The sequence below is a fragment of the Capra hircus genome, chromosome 8 (assembly GCF_001704415.2).
Source record: "Capra hircus breed San Clemente chromosome 8, ASM170441v1, whole genome shotgun sequence".
Lineage (NCBI taxonomy): Eukaryota > Metazoa > Chordata > Mammalia > Artiodactyla > Bovidae > Capra > Capra hircus.
In genome coordinates, this window is record NC_030815.1 from 79,022,473 (window position 1) to 79,039,523 (window position 17,051).

Below are 17,051 nucleotides of genomic sequence, written 5' to 3' on the forward strand. Positions count from 1 at the left end.
AAAATTTTTTTAAGAAAAAAAACAAAAATGTGGCACATACATACAATGGAATGGTAAACTACACAGCCTTTAAAAAGAATGTTACATGTCACAATTTAGGTGAACCTTGAGGACATCATGCTAAGCTAATCAAAAAAGGGCAAGCACTGTATGATTCTATCTATATGCACAGTGTCTAAAGCAGACAAAATCATCAAAACATAAAGCAGAAAGGTGACTGCCTTAGTGTTTAATGGGCATAGACTCTTAGCACTGCAAGAAGAAGAAGTTCCAGATATTTCCTGCACAACAATGTGAATATATTTAACACAGCTGAACTGCACCCTTAAATCTCTACCTTGCATAGGTAACAAACCACCTTCCCTCTGAATATCAGTGATGAAAGAGGACAGAGAAAGAAAAGGGGCACTTAAATGATTATATACTGATAATCTCAAAAGCCAACCTCCTGGGCAAATCATTTCTACAGCAAGTACAGCAATCTGACTTGTCCCTTCTCCACTCATTACCCTTCAGTTCAGTTCAATCTGACTCTTTGCGACCCCATGAATTGCCACATACTAGGCCTCCCTGTCCATCACCAACTCTCAGAGTTCACCCAAATTCATGTCAATCGAGTCGGTGATGCCATCCAGCCATCTCATCTTCTGTTGTCCCTTTCTTCTCCTTCCCCCAATCCCTCCCAGCATCAGGGTCTTTTCCAATGAGTCAACTCTTCGCATAAGGTGGCCAAACTATTGCAGTTTCAGCTTTAGCATCAGTCCTTCCAATGAACACCGGGGACTGATCTCCTTTAGGATGGACTGGTTGGACATCCTTGTAGTCCAAGGGACTCTCAAGAGTCTTCTCCAACACCACAGTTCAAAAGCATCAATTCTTTGGTGCTCAGCTTTCTTCACACTCCAACTCTCACATCCATAAATGACAATTGGAAAAACCATAGCCTTGACTAGACAGACCTTTGCTGGCAAAGTAAAGTCTCTGCTTTTGAATATGCTATCTAGGTTAGTCATAACTTTCCTTCCAAGGAGTAAGTGTCTTTTAATTTCATGGCTGCAATCACCATCTGCAGTGATTTTGGAGCCCCCCAAAATAAAGTCTGACACTGTTTCCACTGTTTCCCATCTATTTCCCATGAAGTGATGGGACCAGATACCATGATCTTCGTTTTCTGAATGTTGAGCTTTAGGCCAACTTTTTCACTCTCCTCTTTCACTTTCATCAAGAGGCTTTTTAGTTCCTCTTTACTTTCTGCCATAAGGGTAGTGTCATCTGCACATCTGAGGTTATTGATATTTCTCCCGGCAATCTTGATTCCAGCTGTGCTTCTTCCAGCCCAGCATTTCTCATGATGTATTCTGCATAGAAGTTAAATAAGCAGGGTGACAATATACAGCCTTGACGTACTCCTTTTCCTATTTGGAACCAGTCTGTTGTTCCATGTTCAATTCAAACTGTTGCTTCCTGACCTGCATACAGGTTTCTCAAGAGGCAGGTCAGGTGGTCTGGTGTGCCCATCTCTTTCAGAATTTTCCACAGTTTCTTGTGATCCACACAGTCAAAGGCTTTGGCATAGTCAATAAAGCAGAAATAGATGTTTTTCTGGAACTCGCTTGCTTTTTCAATGATCCAGTGATGGCAATTTGATCTCTGGTTCCTCTGCCTTTTCTAAAACCAGCTTGAACATCTGGAAGTTCATGGTTCACATATTGCTGAAGTTCCATCCAAAAAAAAAAAGTCCTTATTAGAGTTTGCAACTGCCTGAGGGTTTAGGAATTGCTGCAACTTGATATATCTGAAGATATTTCTGTCTCCCGTGTGACTTTATTCTTCAAAGAAAATATATTTTAGTTATCTCCCCCAACCTACTTCCTGATGCATGGAAAAACAGTCTCCATTTAAGTAAATGAGAAAAGGATCATAAAGCTCCACTGAGAGCTTTATGTATGCTGTTTTATATTTACTGAAGATCTTGTTGAATAATTTTCAGGAAAACTATGAAAATGCTTTTAGTTTTATGAGGGGTTCAAAATAAAGGGAAAAAAATCACCAGCATTAAACAAAATTATGTTTAAGTTAATTACATATTACACCCTAAACAGCCCAGATGATTTTCGCATTTTGGTAAAGTGTGACTTTAGGGGAGCTGGACTTCCCGGTCTGTGTGACCTGTTTCTTGGGAATTCTTAGCAGCAGACAAGGAGGCAGTAAGTGCCACCAAAATTCAATTAGACACTAGCTCAGAAGGCCTTGGAATGAATCACCCATAAATGAACGTATTATAGCCATTCTATTCCAGAAACAAGTATAATTGATCAACCTATTTCTCCATTAGATTCCTAAGAAAATAACCTCAACATTCCACAGTAAATTTTCAAAGCAATAAATCTACAACCGCTTACCACGTTCTGAAAACCTGAAACACACAGACTAGGATGGTGACAAGTTAAAGAATCAAACAGAAGGAAAATAACAAGCATTGACTAGGATGTGGAGAAACTGGAAACCTCCCAGCCAGTTGATGAGAATGTAAAATGGTGAAGTCGCTGCAGAAAACAATTTGGTGGCTCCTCAAAAAGCTAAACAGGGGCTTCCCCAGTGGCTCAGCGGTAAAGAACCCACCTGCAATGCAGGAGACTTGGCAAGAGATGCGAGTATGATCTCTGGGTTGGAAAGATCCCCTGAAGAAGGGAATGGCTACCCGCTCCAGTATTCTTGCCTGGAGAATCCCATGGACAGAGGAGCCTGGTGGGCTTCAGTCCATGGGGTCACAAAGAGTCAGACACGACTGAGCACAGCACACAGCTGCAACTAGAGATAAGCCTGCACAACAATGAAGATACAGCACAGACAAAAATAAATAAATAAAATTAGGGGAGAAAAAAGCTAAATAGTTATTATACAACCCAGAAATTCTACTCCTAGGTATATGACCCGTGGAGTCTGTTCATGGAATTCTCCAGGCAAGAATACTATAGTGGGTTGCCATTCCCTTCTCCAGTGGATCTTCCTGACTCAGGGACTGAACCTGGGTCTCCTGCATTGCAGGCAGATTCTTTACCACCATCTGAGCTACCAGGGAAGCCCAGGTATATACCCAAGAGAACTGAAAAGACATGTCTACACAAAAATTGTCCACAAATGTTCACAGCAGAATTGTTCTTAACAGCCAAAAAAGTGGCAACAACCCAAATGTCCAAGTGATGAATTAATAAATAAAAGTGGTCTATCCATATAATAGAATATTATTCACTCATAAAAAGAAATGAAGGAACTTCCCTGGTGGGCCAGTGGCTAAAGACGTGCACTCCCAATGCAGGGGGCCTGGGTTCACTGCCTGGTCAGGGCACTGGATCCCACACGCCACAAGTAAAGATCCCGCAAGACACAACTAAGATCCGGCGCAGCCAAGTAAATAAACAAAGAGGTAGTTTTAAAAGAAAGAAAGAAGTACTGACACGCTATAAAATGTTATATGCCCAGAATAGGCACGCCCATAGAGGAAGAAGGTAAATGAGCGGTTACTGGGGAGCTGGAAGGAGGAGGGAGGAAGAGCTGGCGAGTAACAGTCCACAGGCCCACATTCCTGCTTGGAGTGATGAAAACGTTCTGCAATTAGAGAGTTTGCACAACACTAGTATGCTTGAACAACACTGTGCGTATACTAAAAACCATTGACCTGTACACGTTAAAATGATTAAAAGGTGTGTGCTTTATGTTATGTGAATCTATCCCATTTAAAAGAAATAGATGAAATTGAATATTAACATTTAATCTAAATATAGACAAAATGTCATTTCAAAATGTAATCAACATAACAGTATTAATGAGATATTTTCCTTTTCTTCTTTTACTCTAACACATTTTTACACTTAAAGTGCATCTCACTTGGGTCTTCTCAGTTCTCAGCAGCCACCTGTCCATGGAGACAGCACAGTCCCTGAGCAGTAAGAGGGGAGGAGAGAGTGCAACAGCATCAGGTAAGTGCCAGTTGAAGTAAAGTCGCTCAGTCGTGTCTGACTCTTTGCGACCCCATGGACTGTAGCCTATCAGGCTCCTCCGTCCATGGGATCTTCCAGGCAAGAGTGCTGGAGTGGATTGCCATTTCCTTCTCCAGGGGATCTTCCCGACCCAGGACTTGAACCTGGGTCTCCCACATTGCAGGCAGACACTTTACCGTCTGAGTTATTTATTTACGGCATCTTGATAGGATTACACCCTCACACCAGCACCATTCACCACCACAACAGACAAGCTGCCGCCCAGACACTTCAAGCTTATGGTGCCTGTGGGCCAAATGCTGGTCCTCTGAACACGCATGTTCTCAGAGAAACCACAACACAAGCAGTGAGGTGACATGTCCAGTCTGAAACCCGACAGCTGACGTAAGCCACTGCTGTGATTTAAAGTATCATGTGCAGAGATGTGAACACTGGCTGAATATCTGATACTAAGAAATTATTGGGAGTTTTGGTTAGGGTAGTTACGAGAAAGAGATGATCGCACATTTTAGAGATACACGTTGAAACAAGAATGATTCAAACAGCATGAGGTGCAGTCACTGAATCTTGATGTTGGACACTGACAGTCCATTAGATCACTCTCTCTACTTTTTCATGTTTAAACTTTCTATGATTAGTCTACACACACGCTAGGATTAGTCACTAAGTCGTGTCCAGCTCTTTGGGACCCCGTGGACTGTTGCAGGTCAGGCTTCCCTGTTCTTCACTATTTCCCATATTTGCTCAAACTCATGTCTACTGAGTCAGTGATACTATCTAACCATCTCATCCTCTGCCGCCCCCTTCTCCTGCCTACAATCTTTCCTAGCATCAGGGTCTTTTCCAATGAGTCTGTTCTCCTCATCAGGTGGCCAAAGTACTGGAATTTCAGCTTCAGCATCAGCCCTTCTTGTGGCACTGCCAATAACTAAAACTGAAAAGCAAAGTTAAGAACAAATCCTTTTTCAAACTTTTTAAGTACAAGGCTGGTTTTAGTGGAAAAGAAAGATGAGTTAGATGATGGTGAGATGAAATTAACTTTTTCTTTTTTGGCCACGCCTCACAGCTTGCAGGATCTCAGTTCTCTCTGACCAGGGACTGAACCCAGGCCATCACAGTGAAAGCTCCTAGTCCTAACTACTGGACCATCAGAGAATCCTGGAACCTTCATTTTCTGAGTGGAATCTAGAGACGTTCAGGACCTTTTAACGGTATAGATACTTCCTGTTTGTTACTTCTTACCTGTGGCCCTCTGTATCCAAGGGTGCCACACCTGCAGTTGGTTGAACCCTGGACGTGAGGGCTAGCTGCGTGCAGCCACTTGACACATAGAGCCTGAGCACTGAGGAGGCTGGCATCCACAGGGCGTGTGGGAACCAAACCCCCGTGGACCCCCAGGGACAAATCAAATTTCACTCCCCCAACTGAGTTGTCTCATCATGATATATACAGCTCCGCCAACAATTTATCAGCTATCATAAGGGTTTCTGAGGCGAATAAAGGGATAAAAGAGAGGAATAAGAAAGAAATAAGTAGAGAGATTGAGAGCAACAGAAAGAAAATGGGGGAGGGTGGTAATTTTTTTGAAGAAAATAAAAAGATGTACAAGGAGATGGAAGGTTCTGTGGATTCTGGTTTCAGGTATGCTACAAATCTGCTCTATCTGTGACCACCTCACGTAACTTCTCCTGGCCCCAGCTTCCACAGCTGGAACCTACCAGAAGGACCTGTGACACTTAATGGGGGCACACCATACACACACAAAGGTGGGGCAACTCTTCACTTTACAGGGTCTCCACATGGCGGCATGTTCAGCAGCCCTGCTCCCCCCACCCCTCCCCAAACCGGCAGCACCCTCACCCCTGCAGTGTGCTTTCCCCAGCCAAAGAGAGCCCTGCCCCCTACATTTCCCAATGGCCCAGGGTAGAGGCCAGAGGGTTCACCAGCGAAGCCATTCTTCTCTGCAGAAGAAATCCTCCACAGCCAGGCCCATATGAAAAGGGAGTGACTCAGCCTACCCGGACCCCACCTCTCCACCACAAGCCTCTGCCGAAAACCACAGCCCAGAGAGGCTAAATGACAGCAGGCAGGAAGCAAGCACCAGCAGGAGGATGCACTTCCCCCTGAGTGAGGCATGAAGAGAAGCTACCCAGAGAAACTGCTGACTAACTAAGGGAGAAAGATACTCATCCTCAGCTCACGCACATCCAGAGGAGGCAGGGCCACTAAAAGCAGGCTGTCTTCCCGCCCAGGGACCACTGAAGGACCCCAGGACTCAGCACACCCGATCCACCTGCGCAACGTGGGGTCTGCACACCGCTGCCCTGGCTCCCCCATCAGTGGGGAGAAGGCCAGGCAGGGCCCCCGAAAAAAGACATGAGGGAGACAGGGAGAGGTGTGCAAGGGCAGGTGGGCAGCAGAAGGCGGCTGAGTCCAGACCACAGGGAGGAGCTGAGAGACAGATGGGCACAAGCATTGAAGTCAAGACCTACTCTTGGGAGTTTAAGAGACCCAGGACACTCCACAGTAGGAGAACTTGGGTTATTCAAGGTCCAAAATGGTTTAAGGGCACATGAGTAAGAGATAAGTGAGTGTACAGGTGTGCAAGTGAGACAAGTGGTATAAGAACGTGAGTGTGCTGAGTGAAATAAGCCAGACACCAAGGCACAAACACTGTGAGATCCTGCTGAGTGGGCGCTGTGAGCAGTTGAGTCCACAGATACAGAAGGCAGGACCACAGACGCCACACCGGGTGGGGGGACACAGAGGCCCAGCTTCACACGGACCAAACTTCCGGTGGGAAGATGAGAAAGCTCTGGAGTGGGCTGGTGGTGACAGCCGCATAATGATGTGAATGTACTTGATGCCAATGAACTGCACACTGAAAAATCATTAAAATGATTGTTTTTATATTAAGTACATGGCAACCCACTCCAGTGTCTTGCCTGGGAAATCCCATGGACAGAGGAGCCTGGCAGGCTACAGCTCACAGGGGTCCGAAGAGTTGGACAAGACTGAGCAATGAACAGTTTCACTTTTTCTTTCAAAGCAGGACACATGGCGAGACTTCTTGACATTTGTTGCCTCCTTTTCAAGAGACAGAATCTTCCATAGGAAGCAACTCATAAGAAACCATCGCTATGATTGAAGGGAGCAGCCCTCACCTCAGGTCCAAACACCACAAAGGAACAGGAGGCACACGGCCTGGGGCTCTCACCACCCAACGAAAACCTCTACTATGCATCACTTACATCTGTACAAAGAAAACAGTATTTCACTGGGTGCTTGTGTGAGGATTACCTGTACCCAGACAAATGTGGTGGTTTAAAAATAACCCCTCAAGCTCCTGACATTGCCCCCCAGAATGGAGTCTAACTTCTACCCCTTCCACCTGGTCTGGCCTTAGTGACTTGCTCCTAACGAATGTACAGGAAGTGACCCTGCACACTTCTGAGGCCTGGCCAGTGAAAGGTGTAGGGGGTTGATTAGTGTATAACCCCGAATTTATGTCCACCCAGAACATAGCAATGAACCTGTTAACAACCTCATTTAGAATCAGGGTCTGAACAGATGTAAGTTAGTTGTAATAATGTCGGGGGGAGCGGGGGCAGCGGTGGGGGGGGTGGTAGGCCCCAAATCAGAATGACTAAAGAGAAGAGGTGAATAGACACAGACACAGAGGGAAGATGGAGGCAGAGACTGGAGTAGCATGTCTGCAGGTCAAGAGATGCCAAAATCTGCCAGCAAACACAAGAAGCTACGAGTGCCAAGGCTCCATAGAGCCTTCGAGGGAGCATGGCCCTGCTGACACCCTGATTTTGGACCTGGAGCCTCCAGGACAATGAATGAATAAATTTTCATTTTAAGGCATCCAGTTCATGGTATTTGTCTTGGCAGCTCTGGGAAACTCCTGCAAAAGATTATAGCTTCCTCCCCTTCATTGTTGGGATCCTCACCCTGGGAGCCCAGCCTCCATGCTTCAAGGAAGCCCCCAACCACATGGAAAGTCATGTGTAGGTGCCGTGACCTCACAAGACCCCTCTGAAGTCTCAGTTCCCTGACCGCGACACACAAGTTAAGGAATGTTCAGGCGACTCCACCCCAAGCCTTCAAAGCACCCCGGATGTGGAGTGTGGAACAGAACAAGCTATTCCCTCTAGGCCCTCCCAAAGTGCAGGTCGTGAACAAAATAAATGTCTGTCATGGTTTTAAACCACTGTGTCTGGGGGCAATCTGTTATCCAACAATAAATAACAGAACAACACATATACATATAAGCATGTTCACCTGACTCAAAAACAGATCTTCAAAACATGGTCCCTTATGCCAATCAGATGTCAAGGCATTCTACAAAGGTCCCTTCAGCAAATATTTATGAAGAATCCTCTTTTCTGGAAGTACACCCCTGCCTTCCTTCCTAGGGGAAGGTCACCTCAACATCCCTAAGATAACAAGGCAGAGTAAGCCAAGAGTTCCTGCATCCCTTTAAATGGGTGCAAAAACCAGGAGCGTTCAAACACATTCACCGTTTAAAGAAGCCACCTTATCTACAATTTTCATAGCATACTACATTAATAAAAGTTTGAACACAATCATAATTTATAAATGCTACAAATAGATGGGGAAACAGTGGAAATGGTGACAAACTTTATTTTGGGGGGCTTCAAAATCACTGCAGATGGTGACTGCAGCCAAGAAATAAAAAGATACTTACTCCTTGGAAGAAAAGTTATGACCAACCTAGACAGCATGTTAAAAAGCAGAGACATTATTTTGCCAACAAAGGTCCATCTAGTCAAGGCTGTGGTTTTTCCAGTAGTCATATATGGATGTGAGAGCTGGACTATAAAGAAGGCTGAGCGCCAAAGAATCGATGCTTTTGAACTGTGGTGTTGGAGAAGACTCTTGAGATCCCCTAGGACTGTAAGGAAATCCAACCAGTCCATCCTAAAGGAAATCAGTTTTGAATATTCATTGGAAGGACTGATGTTGAAGCTGAAACTCCAATACTTGGCCACCTGATGTGAAGAACTGACTCATGTGAAGAGACCCTGATGCTGATAAAGAATGAAGGCAGAAAGAGAACGGACAACAGAGGATGAGATAGTTGGATGGCATCATCAACTCAATGGACATGAGTCTGAGTAGGCTCCAGGAGTTGGTGATGGACAGGGAGGCTTGGCATGCTGTAGTCCATGGGGTCGCAAAGAGTCGGACACAACTGAGCTACTCAACTGAACTGAACTGAAAGTGTAGTATTTTTTTAAAGGTTCTCAGTGGTTAATTGCCAAATGATGGAATTACAGGTGATTTTTATTTTTATATTATCATAATTGTCCTTTTAAATATTTTTTATATTTTCATAATTTTTATATTTTCATAATTCCCAACCCAGGGATTGAACCCTGGTCTCCTGCACTGCAGGCAGGTTCTTCACTGCTGAGCCACCAGGGAAACCTAATTATCTATAATAAAAATATTTTGATAATAAAAAAAAGACAACTTCTTTGAAAGTTACTGAAGGCTGACATATACAATCATTTCTTGTTTTAAAACAAAGCTGAATATTCCTACTAATAATATACAGCTCAGGAAATGAGCTTCTACCCAGTTATATAAATACACAGGAACTTGTGTAATTGCATTTGTGCAATCAAACTGAATTAACCACACCTATTCACGCAACAGGAATGCAGAACGGAAAGAAAATGAAAATGACAATCCAATCTCAAAGGATCAGCTGAAGTCTCATTGGAAGTATTTACTATCAACCAATCAGAGTCTGTGGGATTTGGTTCAAATCATCAAGGCAGAGAACCTGACTGACCAGCCGCAGCCCTGGGAATGGGCACACTTCACTGACCCAGGCTTCTCCCTGCTTCCAGTAGCCTATGGCTCATGAAAATGGAACAAGCCAGGAAAGCGCAGAAGGAAAAAGTAACAGGACCACACTGGTGAGCAAGGTGGAAACATAATAAAAATGCAATAACACCATCCAGCAATTCAGTTTACCTCTAAAGTTTAAGTTTACCTCTAAAACTCTTTGGACTCACAATGACAAATTTGATACAGTGCAAACATTCACATATGTATTATCTTTAATATATACACTGACACAATGGTTTCACCAAAGAATATAAAACAATATAATAATAATACTCTAATATTTTAAAAATTTTTATGTGGGTCATAACCAGCAAATTATTACTCCCAGCTCATTAATGGGGCCCCAAACTGTAGTGAGAAACGTACTGCAAGCTTAGAGAAACTCACACGTGTCAAGGGAGCCCTGCAGAAGCAGCTAGTTCTCTGCAACAGCCAACACTAGAAACAACCGATGGGCGCAGTGCAGAGGGTAGGTAAGCTGCGGTACATTTATACAAAGAAATAGGGTACAGTGGTGATAATGGATGAACTAGATCTATACACCAGTAGCCCCTTCGTGGATCACAGCCATGTCACACTGAAGGCACTTGCATAACTCAATGAAGCCATGAACCATGCCATGCAGGGCCACCAAGATGGACAGGCTACAGTGGAGAGTTCTGACAAACGTGGTCCACTGGAGGAGGGAATGGCAAACCACTCCAGCGTTCCTGCTTCAAGAACTCCATGAATAGTATGAGAAGCCAAAAAGATATGACACCGGAAGATGAGCCCCCCAGGTCACAACGTATCCAGTATGCTGCTGGGGCAGAGTGGAGAGCAACTGCTGATAGCTCCAGAAAGAATGAAGTGGCTGGGCCAAAGCGGAAACGACATTCAGTTGTGGATGTGCCTGGGGGTGAAAGTCAAGACTGAAGCTGTAAAGAAAACACTGCATAGGAACCTGGAATGTTAGGTCCATGAAACAAGGTAAATTGGACATGGTCAAGCAAGAGACAGCAAGAGTGAACATTGACATCTTAGGGATCAGTGAACTAAAAGGGATGGAAACAGGCGAATGTAATTCAATTGACCATTATTATCTATTAGTGTGGGTAAGAATCCCTTAGAAGAAAGGGAGTAGCCCTCATAATCAATAAAAGAGTCTGAAATGCAGTACTTGAGTACAATCTCAAAAACGACAGAATGATCTCAGTTCATTTCCAAGGCAAATCATTCAACATCACAGTAATCCAAATCTATGCCCCAGCCATTAATGCAAAAGAAGCTGAAGCTGACTGCTTCCATGAAGACCTACAAGACCTCTTGGAACTAACACACACACAAAAACATGTCCCTTTCATCACAGGAGATTGGAATGCAAAAATAGAAGAGATACCTGGAGTAACAAGCAAGTTTGGCATGGAATACAAAATGAAGCAGGGCAAAGACTAACAGAGTTTTGCCAAGAGAACATGCTGGTCACAGCAAACATGCTCTTTCAACAACAAAAGAGATGACACTACACGTGGATATCACCAAAATCAGACTGATTATGTTCTTTGCAGCCAAAGATGGAGAAGCTCTATAAAGTAAGCAAAAACAAGACCTGGAGCTGACTGTGGCTCAGATCATGAGCTCCTTACTGCAAAGTTCAGACTTAAATTGAACAAAGAAGGGAAAGCCACTAGACCATTCAGGTATGACCTAAAGCAAATTCTTTATAATTATACAATGTAAATGACAAATTGATCCAAGGTATTAGATCTGGTAGACAGAGTGCTTGAGGAACTATAGATGGAAGTTTGTTAACACTGTACAGGAGGTCGTGACCAAAACCATCCCAAAGGAAAAGAAAAGCAAGAAGGCAAAGTGGTTGTCTAAGGAGGCTTTACAAATAGCTGAGGAAAGAAGACAAGTGAGAAGCAAGGGAGAAAGGCAAAGATATACCCAACTGAATACAGAGTTCCAGAGAACAGCAAGGAGAGATAAGAAGGCCTTCTTAAATGAACAATGAATAGAGGAAATCAACAGAATGGAAAGACCAGAGATTTCTTCAAAAAAAACAGCGATATCAAGGAAACATGTCATACAAGGATGTGCACAATAAAAGGCAGAAACAGTAAGGACCTAACAAAAGCAGAAGAGAGTAAGAAGAAGTGGCAAGAATACACAGAAGAACTATACAAAAAAAAGTCTTAAGGACCCAGATAACCACAATGGTGTGATCACTCACCTACAGCTAGACATACTAGAGTGTGGACCTTAGGAAGCATTGCTATCAATAAAGCTAGTAGAGGTCACAGAATTCCAACTGAGTTTTTAAAATCCTAAAAGATGCCACTGTATGAAAGTGCTGCACTCAATACGCCAGCAAATTTGGAAGACTCACCAGTGGCCACAGGACTGGAAAAGGTCAGTTTTCGTTCCAATCCCAAAGAAGGGCAATGCCAAAGAATGTTCAAAAAGAAAAAATATATATATATATGTAGAAAGGCCAGAGGCTCCGAGTAAAAGGTAATTCTTCCTCAGGAAAAAAAAGTCAGATTTTCAGGTAGTAACAGATACACACAGGGGTGGAGAGGCAGGCAGAGAGACATACAAAACATTCTTTTTCCTCCCTCCCTGTAGAAGGGAAACCTTGCTCTGGCTGATTTGGTCAGGCACTGACGAACCACTAAAGCAGCACAGTCCTTCCCACTTTGCCTGGTGCAGTCCAGACCTGATGGGGCAAAACGTTGGTCTCTGCCAGGTCCCCTTTCCCAGTACAACACTCGCCAGGGCCCATCAATACACCTCCTTCCTAATCCAGCAGAGGCCTGGCTATCAGAGACCACTCCACACACCCTGAAAAATCCCACGTGGAGCTTCTGCCAACTTCATCCCTTAAGAATAAACCCTATTTCCTCCCAAAATGTACTTCAAGAGGTTAAGCATGTGAGAAATAGCAAGGTCCTATTCTACGCAGCTGAAGAGGATTTCGGGAGCACACACAATGTCACCCACATATGAGAAAAATGAGGCAGAACCTTCCTCCAACAGCATAAAAACTGGAACAAGTCAGAGAAGAAACAGACATTTGTGACTATGAGAAAGTACTCCAGATTTTTTTTAAAAAAGTATTTCTCACCCTTCAAACCAGTCACATAGGAAAAGTCTGAGGCCCTGTCTAGAAATGATTCATTATCTGGTAACCAGCAGGACTTTATATAGATTTGGCTCATGCTAATCCATGTGCCTCTCTCTGTGAAATGCTTGATTTACTGGAAGGCAGTCATATTTTGAGATGCATTATCTTGAAAGCAGACTTGATTTTAGTAGAAACTAGTAGCCAAGTCTTCAAGGAAATAAATGGTCATGAGTCTGATGCACTTTAGAAAAGAAGATATTAGTAACTCATACCATTACACAGTTTAATAAACAGGAAAGTGGAGTCACACAGTCCCTAACAAGCCAGAAAAAGCAAGACACATAAAGCTGCTCTCATTAGCAGAAGTCCCTTCTAAAATCTGTGCAGGATCTAGTATTTTTTCAGCATAAAACCCAGCACTTTCGGGTCCACTACTTTCTCTGTGCGTATTTAGTAGGAGGTCTGCATCTCCTCTCCACGTGGGATCCTCATGGTCACAATGCTATCCCTTTGTGAGATACAAGCATCCAGCTCACACCTGGCACAGAGGAGGCACCCAACGCAAATTTGTACAAAGTAAGAAAACAAGGTTAACAGGAGGATGAACCTGATGCTTAGACAGGTCTTTGGCATTTCTCCCTTTTATCACCACTTCAAAAGGTTTTCCAACAAGCTCACCCAGGGACTACTGGCAAGATGGGGAAACGCCCAAAGCTTGAGCAAGAGGCTCATTCCACATCTGAACAGCCATCTTCTTTCACATGCAGTTTCTTTGCCCTTCCCGTCTGTTCTGTTTCCAATTCCAGCTCATCCTTGAACACTCTACTTAATTTCACTTCTTGTTGGTGACCCCTCTCCACCCCAGTCAATAGAATTCACTCCTTCTGAGGGTTTCCCTGGTGACTCAGTGGTAAAGAACCCGCCTGCCAATGCAGGAGACCTGGGCTCCATCCCTGGGTCAGGAAGATCCCCTGGAGAAGGAATTGGCAACTCACACCAGTATTCTTGCCTGGTAAATCTCATGGACAGAGGAGCCTGACGGGCTACAGTCCATGGGGTCACCAAGAGTCAGACGTGACTAAGTGACCAAACAACAACCCACATAAACACACAGCTGCTTATCCTCCCATTCAGGAGAATTCAACAGGGTATAAATGGCATTTAGAACAGAATTAAGAGGAAAGTCAAGTGGGTCTTGCCTTTTCGTCCTGGTACAACTTGTTGACGCTCTCCATCTGAAAGTTGTGGCTGGACTGGATCTTGTCCAGCTGCTCCCGCTGCTTTTCCAGCTCCCCCTGGAACTCATTCTTCTTCATCTCCACGGCCCCTCGCTCCGCAGCCGCCCTGCGGACCCTGCCTTCCAGCTCCACAATCCGTGTCTGCAAGGATACCGCAGCATAAGGACCATGTGAAGCTATCCTCAGACCAGACCACCACGTTCCCTCAGCAAGACCACACCACAGCCTCCAGCCGGAGTGAAGTGTGTTCACACTGTGTCCATTCACACGTGGTGTGTCCCCAGGGCTTGATCTTCTAGGTGAGTGGTGTAGATGCTCCCACAGGCTATTCTAGAGGCTATTCACTTCTCTGAGCATCTGTGTGTCTACTGTGCGTCTCCATGGAAACACCATCACACCCCTCACAGGGACTTTGCCAGGCTTGACTGAGGCAGGTATAGGCACACCTCATTTTATTGAGCTTCACAGGTATCATATTTTTTAAAAATTGAAGGTATGTGGCAATCCTGCAAGGAGCAAGTGCATCAGCACCATTTTTTCCAACAGCATTTGCTCACTCCATATCTCTGTATCACATTTTGGTAATTCTCATAATATTTCAAATTTTCATTATTAGTATATTTGTTGTGATGACCTGAGATCATGATCTTTGAAGTTACTAAGGTTCCCTGAATGCTTAGATGGTCAGCATTTTTTAGCAGTATTTTTAAGTTAAGGTATGTACCTTTTTTTTTAGATATAACACTACTGAACACTTAATAGAGTGCAGTACAGCATAAATATAACCTTTTATGCACTGATAAAACAAAAACTCAAATGACTTGTTTATTGCACTACTTGCTTTATTGTAGCAGTCTGGAACTGAATCTGTGATATGGCCAAGGTCTGCCTATACATAAAATGCTTTATGCTTTACCTGGTGTGAGCTGGCGCTCAAATATTTAGTTCCTTTTCCTCACTAACACAGCACTTAAATGCTCTTTATAAGACACAATTTCTGAAACAGATTGAGTTCTCCGGACAACAAAACCCCATCTGCCCAGAAAACAGGGGTCCAGGGGAAACTCAGACAAGAGCACTACACTGTGTGGGGCAAGCACCAAGCGGAGTTCAGAAACACTCCTAAGGGATGGGTTTCCTAAGGACTCAAGCCCTGCCACCAGAAAGACTGGGTTGGAGTCCCAGTTCCCCTCATCCTTTCTCTGTGAAATGGGGTGGGGAACAAGATCCTAAACTGACAGAGTACAAAAGAATGTAATGTATGCAACGTACCCTTAAAGAAACATTATTCTGATACCTGTTAAAATAATACGGAAATCTTGATTCAAGGCTGCTGCAACAGGGGTCATGACTATTGCAGCTGAGAGAGAAACTGTTCTCAATTCTGAGTACTGCAGAGACAGCTGAGGATTTACAGCCAAAGAGCAGAGAGAAGGGGTTGGTAAAGTATTAAGAGGGTAGGGGAAGTCTTGCTAAAGGCAAGCCCATCAAAGATAATGCATGAGGAGCTTGCTTGGGCATCAGGGGTGGGGGAATTAGTTAGCAGGATTCTCTGCTGAGCCTGGGCTGGGTAGGCCAAAAACAGGATGGGGGCCAGGACTGAGGCCTTGTCAAGAAGGGGGCTCCTCAAAGCCTAACTAAACTGTGGTCAAGGAGAATCCTGGCCGTCGCTCAGTACTGCTGGCCCATGACAGGTGGCACTGAATAGGAAAGATGAAGTTATTACTATCAGTAAATGATGCTGGTAAAGACTGGTACCTCTAAACACATTTCTCACACCCACTCTCCAAATATAACGCCCACACCACTCAGGTACTGAATGTGGACTGGAGGACCAGAACGGGCTATGGGCAGGATACTTGAGCTGTTTTCCCAGAACCAGCCCCAAAGGCCGGACTAAAAATTGTTCACTTACGGGAAGGGCAGACAGGCATGTCCTGGCAGCAAGCCTAAGAAGCCACAAGGGGGTCCTCTCCCACCCAGGAGCAGGGCTGGTGTGGAGCCAGGCCTGAGGCTGGGGCTTGGGCCCCGCAGAACATGCATTACGGTGCACAAAGCCTTAGGTGCCGAAAAACCACGAACTCCTCAGAATCCAGCACCCAGCAGCTCTAAATACTCTGCGACATCCACACAAACAGGACCAAGAGAACACCTGGAGATCCACGCTCCGGGAGCTGGCGATCCAGTAGTTGAAGCCCAGGACAATGATACAGGCCACCAGGGCAGCCAGCACGAGCGGTGGTGACTTCATGCTCCGACGTCCGTTTCCCAATCCCATCATCTCAAGGGCCGGGCTGAGAACCTGCCGAATAAGAACAGACACACAGGCCTCAGCACCAGGACTGCCATGCCTTGGACATGCCACATCCATCATCACAAGCAACAGGAAGGCGGCCTGCTCCGAAGCACAGGCTGGTGTTTTCTCCTTGAAACACAGAGCTGTTGGCAGAGAGGACTGTACACAGCACACCCGGAGCAGGTGATGTGTGCCCTGGGACAGGCCTGTGGGAGTGGGCACTGTCATAGAAACCCATCACACACCGGCTCAACACTGCAGGCAGGTAATAATTTCTCTTATGCCTCAGTTTTCCCATCTGAAAAAATGGGGATAACTATAGTTTCTACTTCCCAATACAATCTCAGAAATCACCATGTCTGTAAGCAGTAATAGCAATTATTAGTGCTTCTGCATCACATTAGAATAACTAGAATGACTCCAGGGACTTGCCTGGTTGTCCAATGGGTGGGACTTCACCTTCCAATGCAAAGGGTGAGGATTCAATCCCTGGTCAGGGAGCTAGGATCTCACATGCCTGA

The 17,051-nt window shown here is 44.7% G+C and overlaps 1 protein-coding gene across 4 annotated transcripts in view; it reads right to left on the reverse strand.

Annotated features, from left to right (window-relative positions):
* GOLM1 (golgi membrane protein 1) overlaps positions 1-17,051 on the reverse strand; it is a 58,129-nt gene that overhangs the window by 30,164 nt on the left and 10,914 nt on the right. For all 4 annotated transcript variants that reach the window (XM_013966162.2, XM_018052445.1, XM_005684127.3 and 1 more), the window contains 2 exons: positions 16,387-16,536; positions 14,196-14,375 (listed from right to left, as the gene is read on the reverse strand). In XM_013966162.2, coding sequence (XP_013821616.2) covers positions 14,196-14,375; positions 16,387-16,515 — 309 coding nt within the window. In that variant the 5' untranslated portion in view covers positions 16,516-16,536. Of the gene's footprint in view, positions 1-14,195; positions 14,376-16,386; positions 16,537-17,051 lie in introns of those variants that run through there.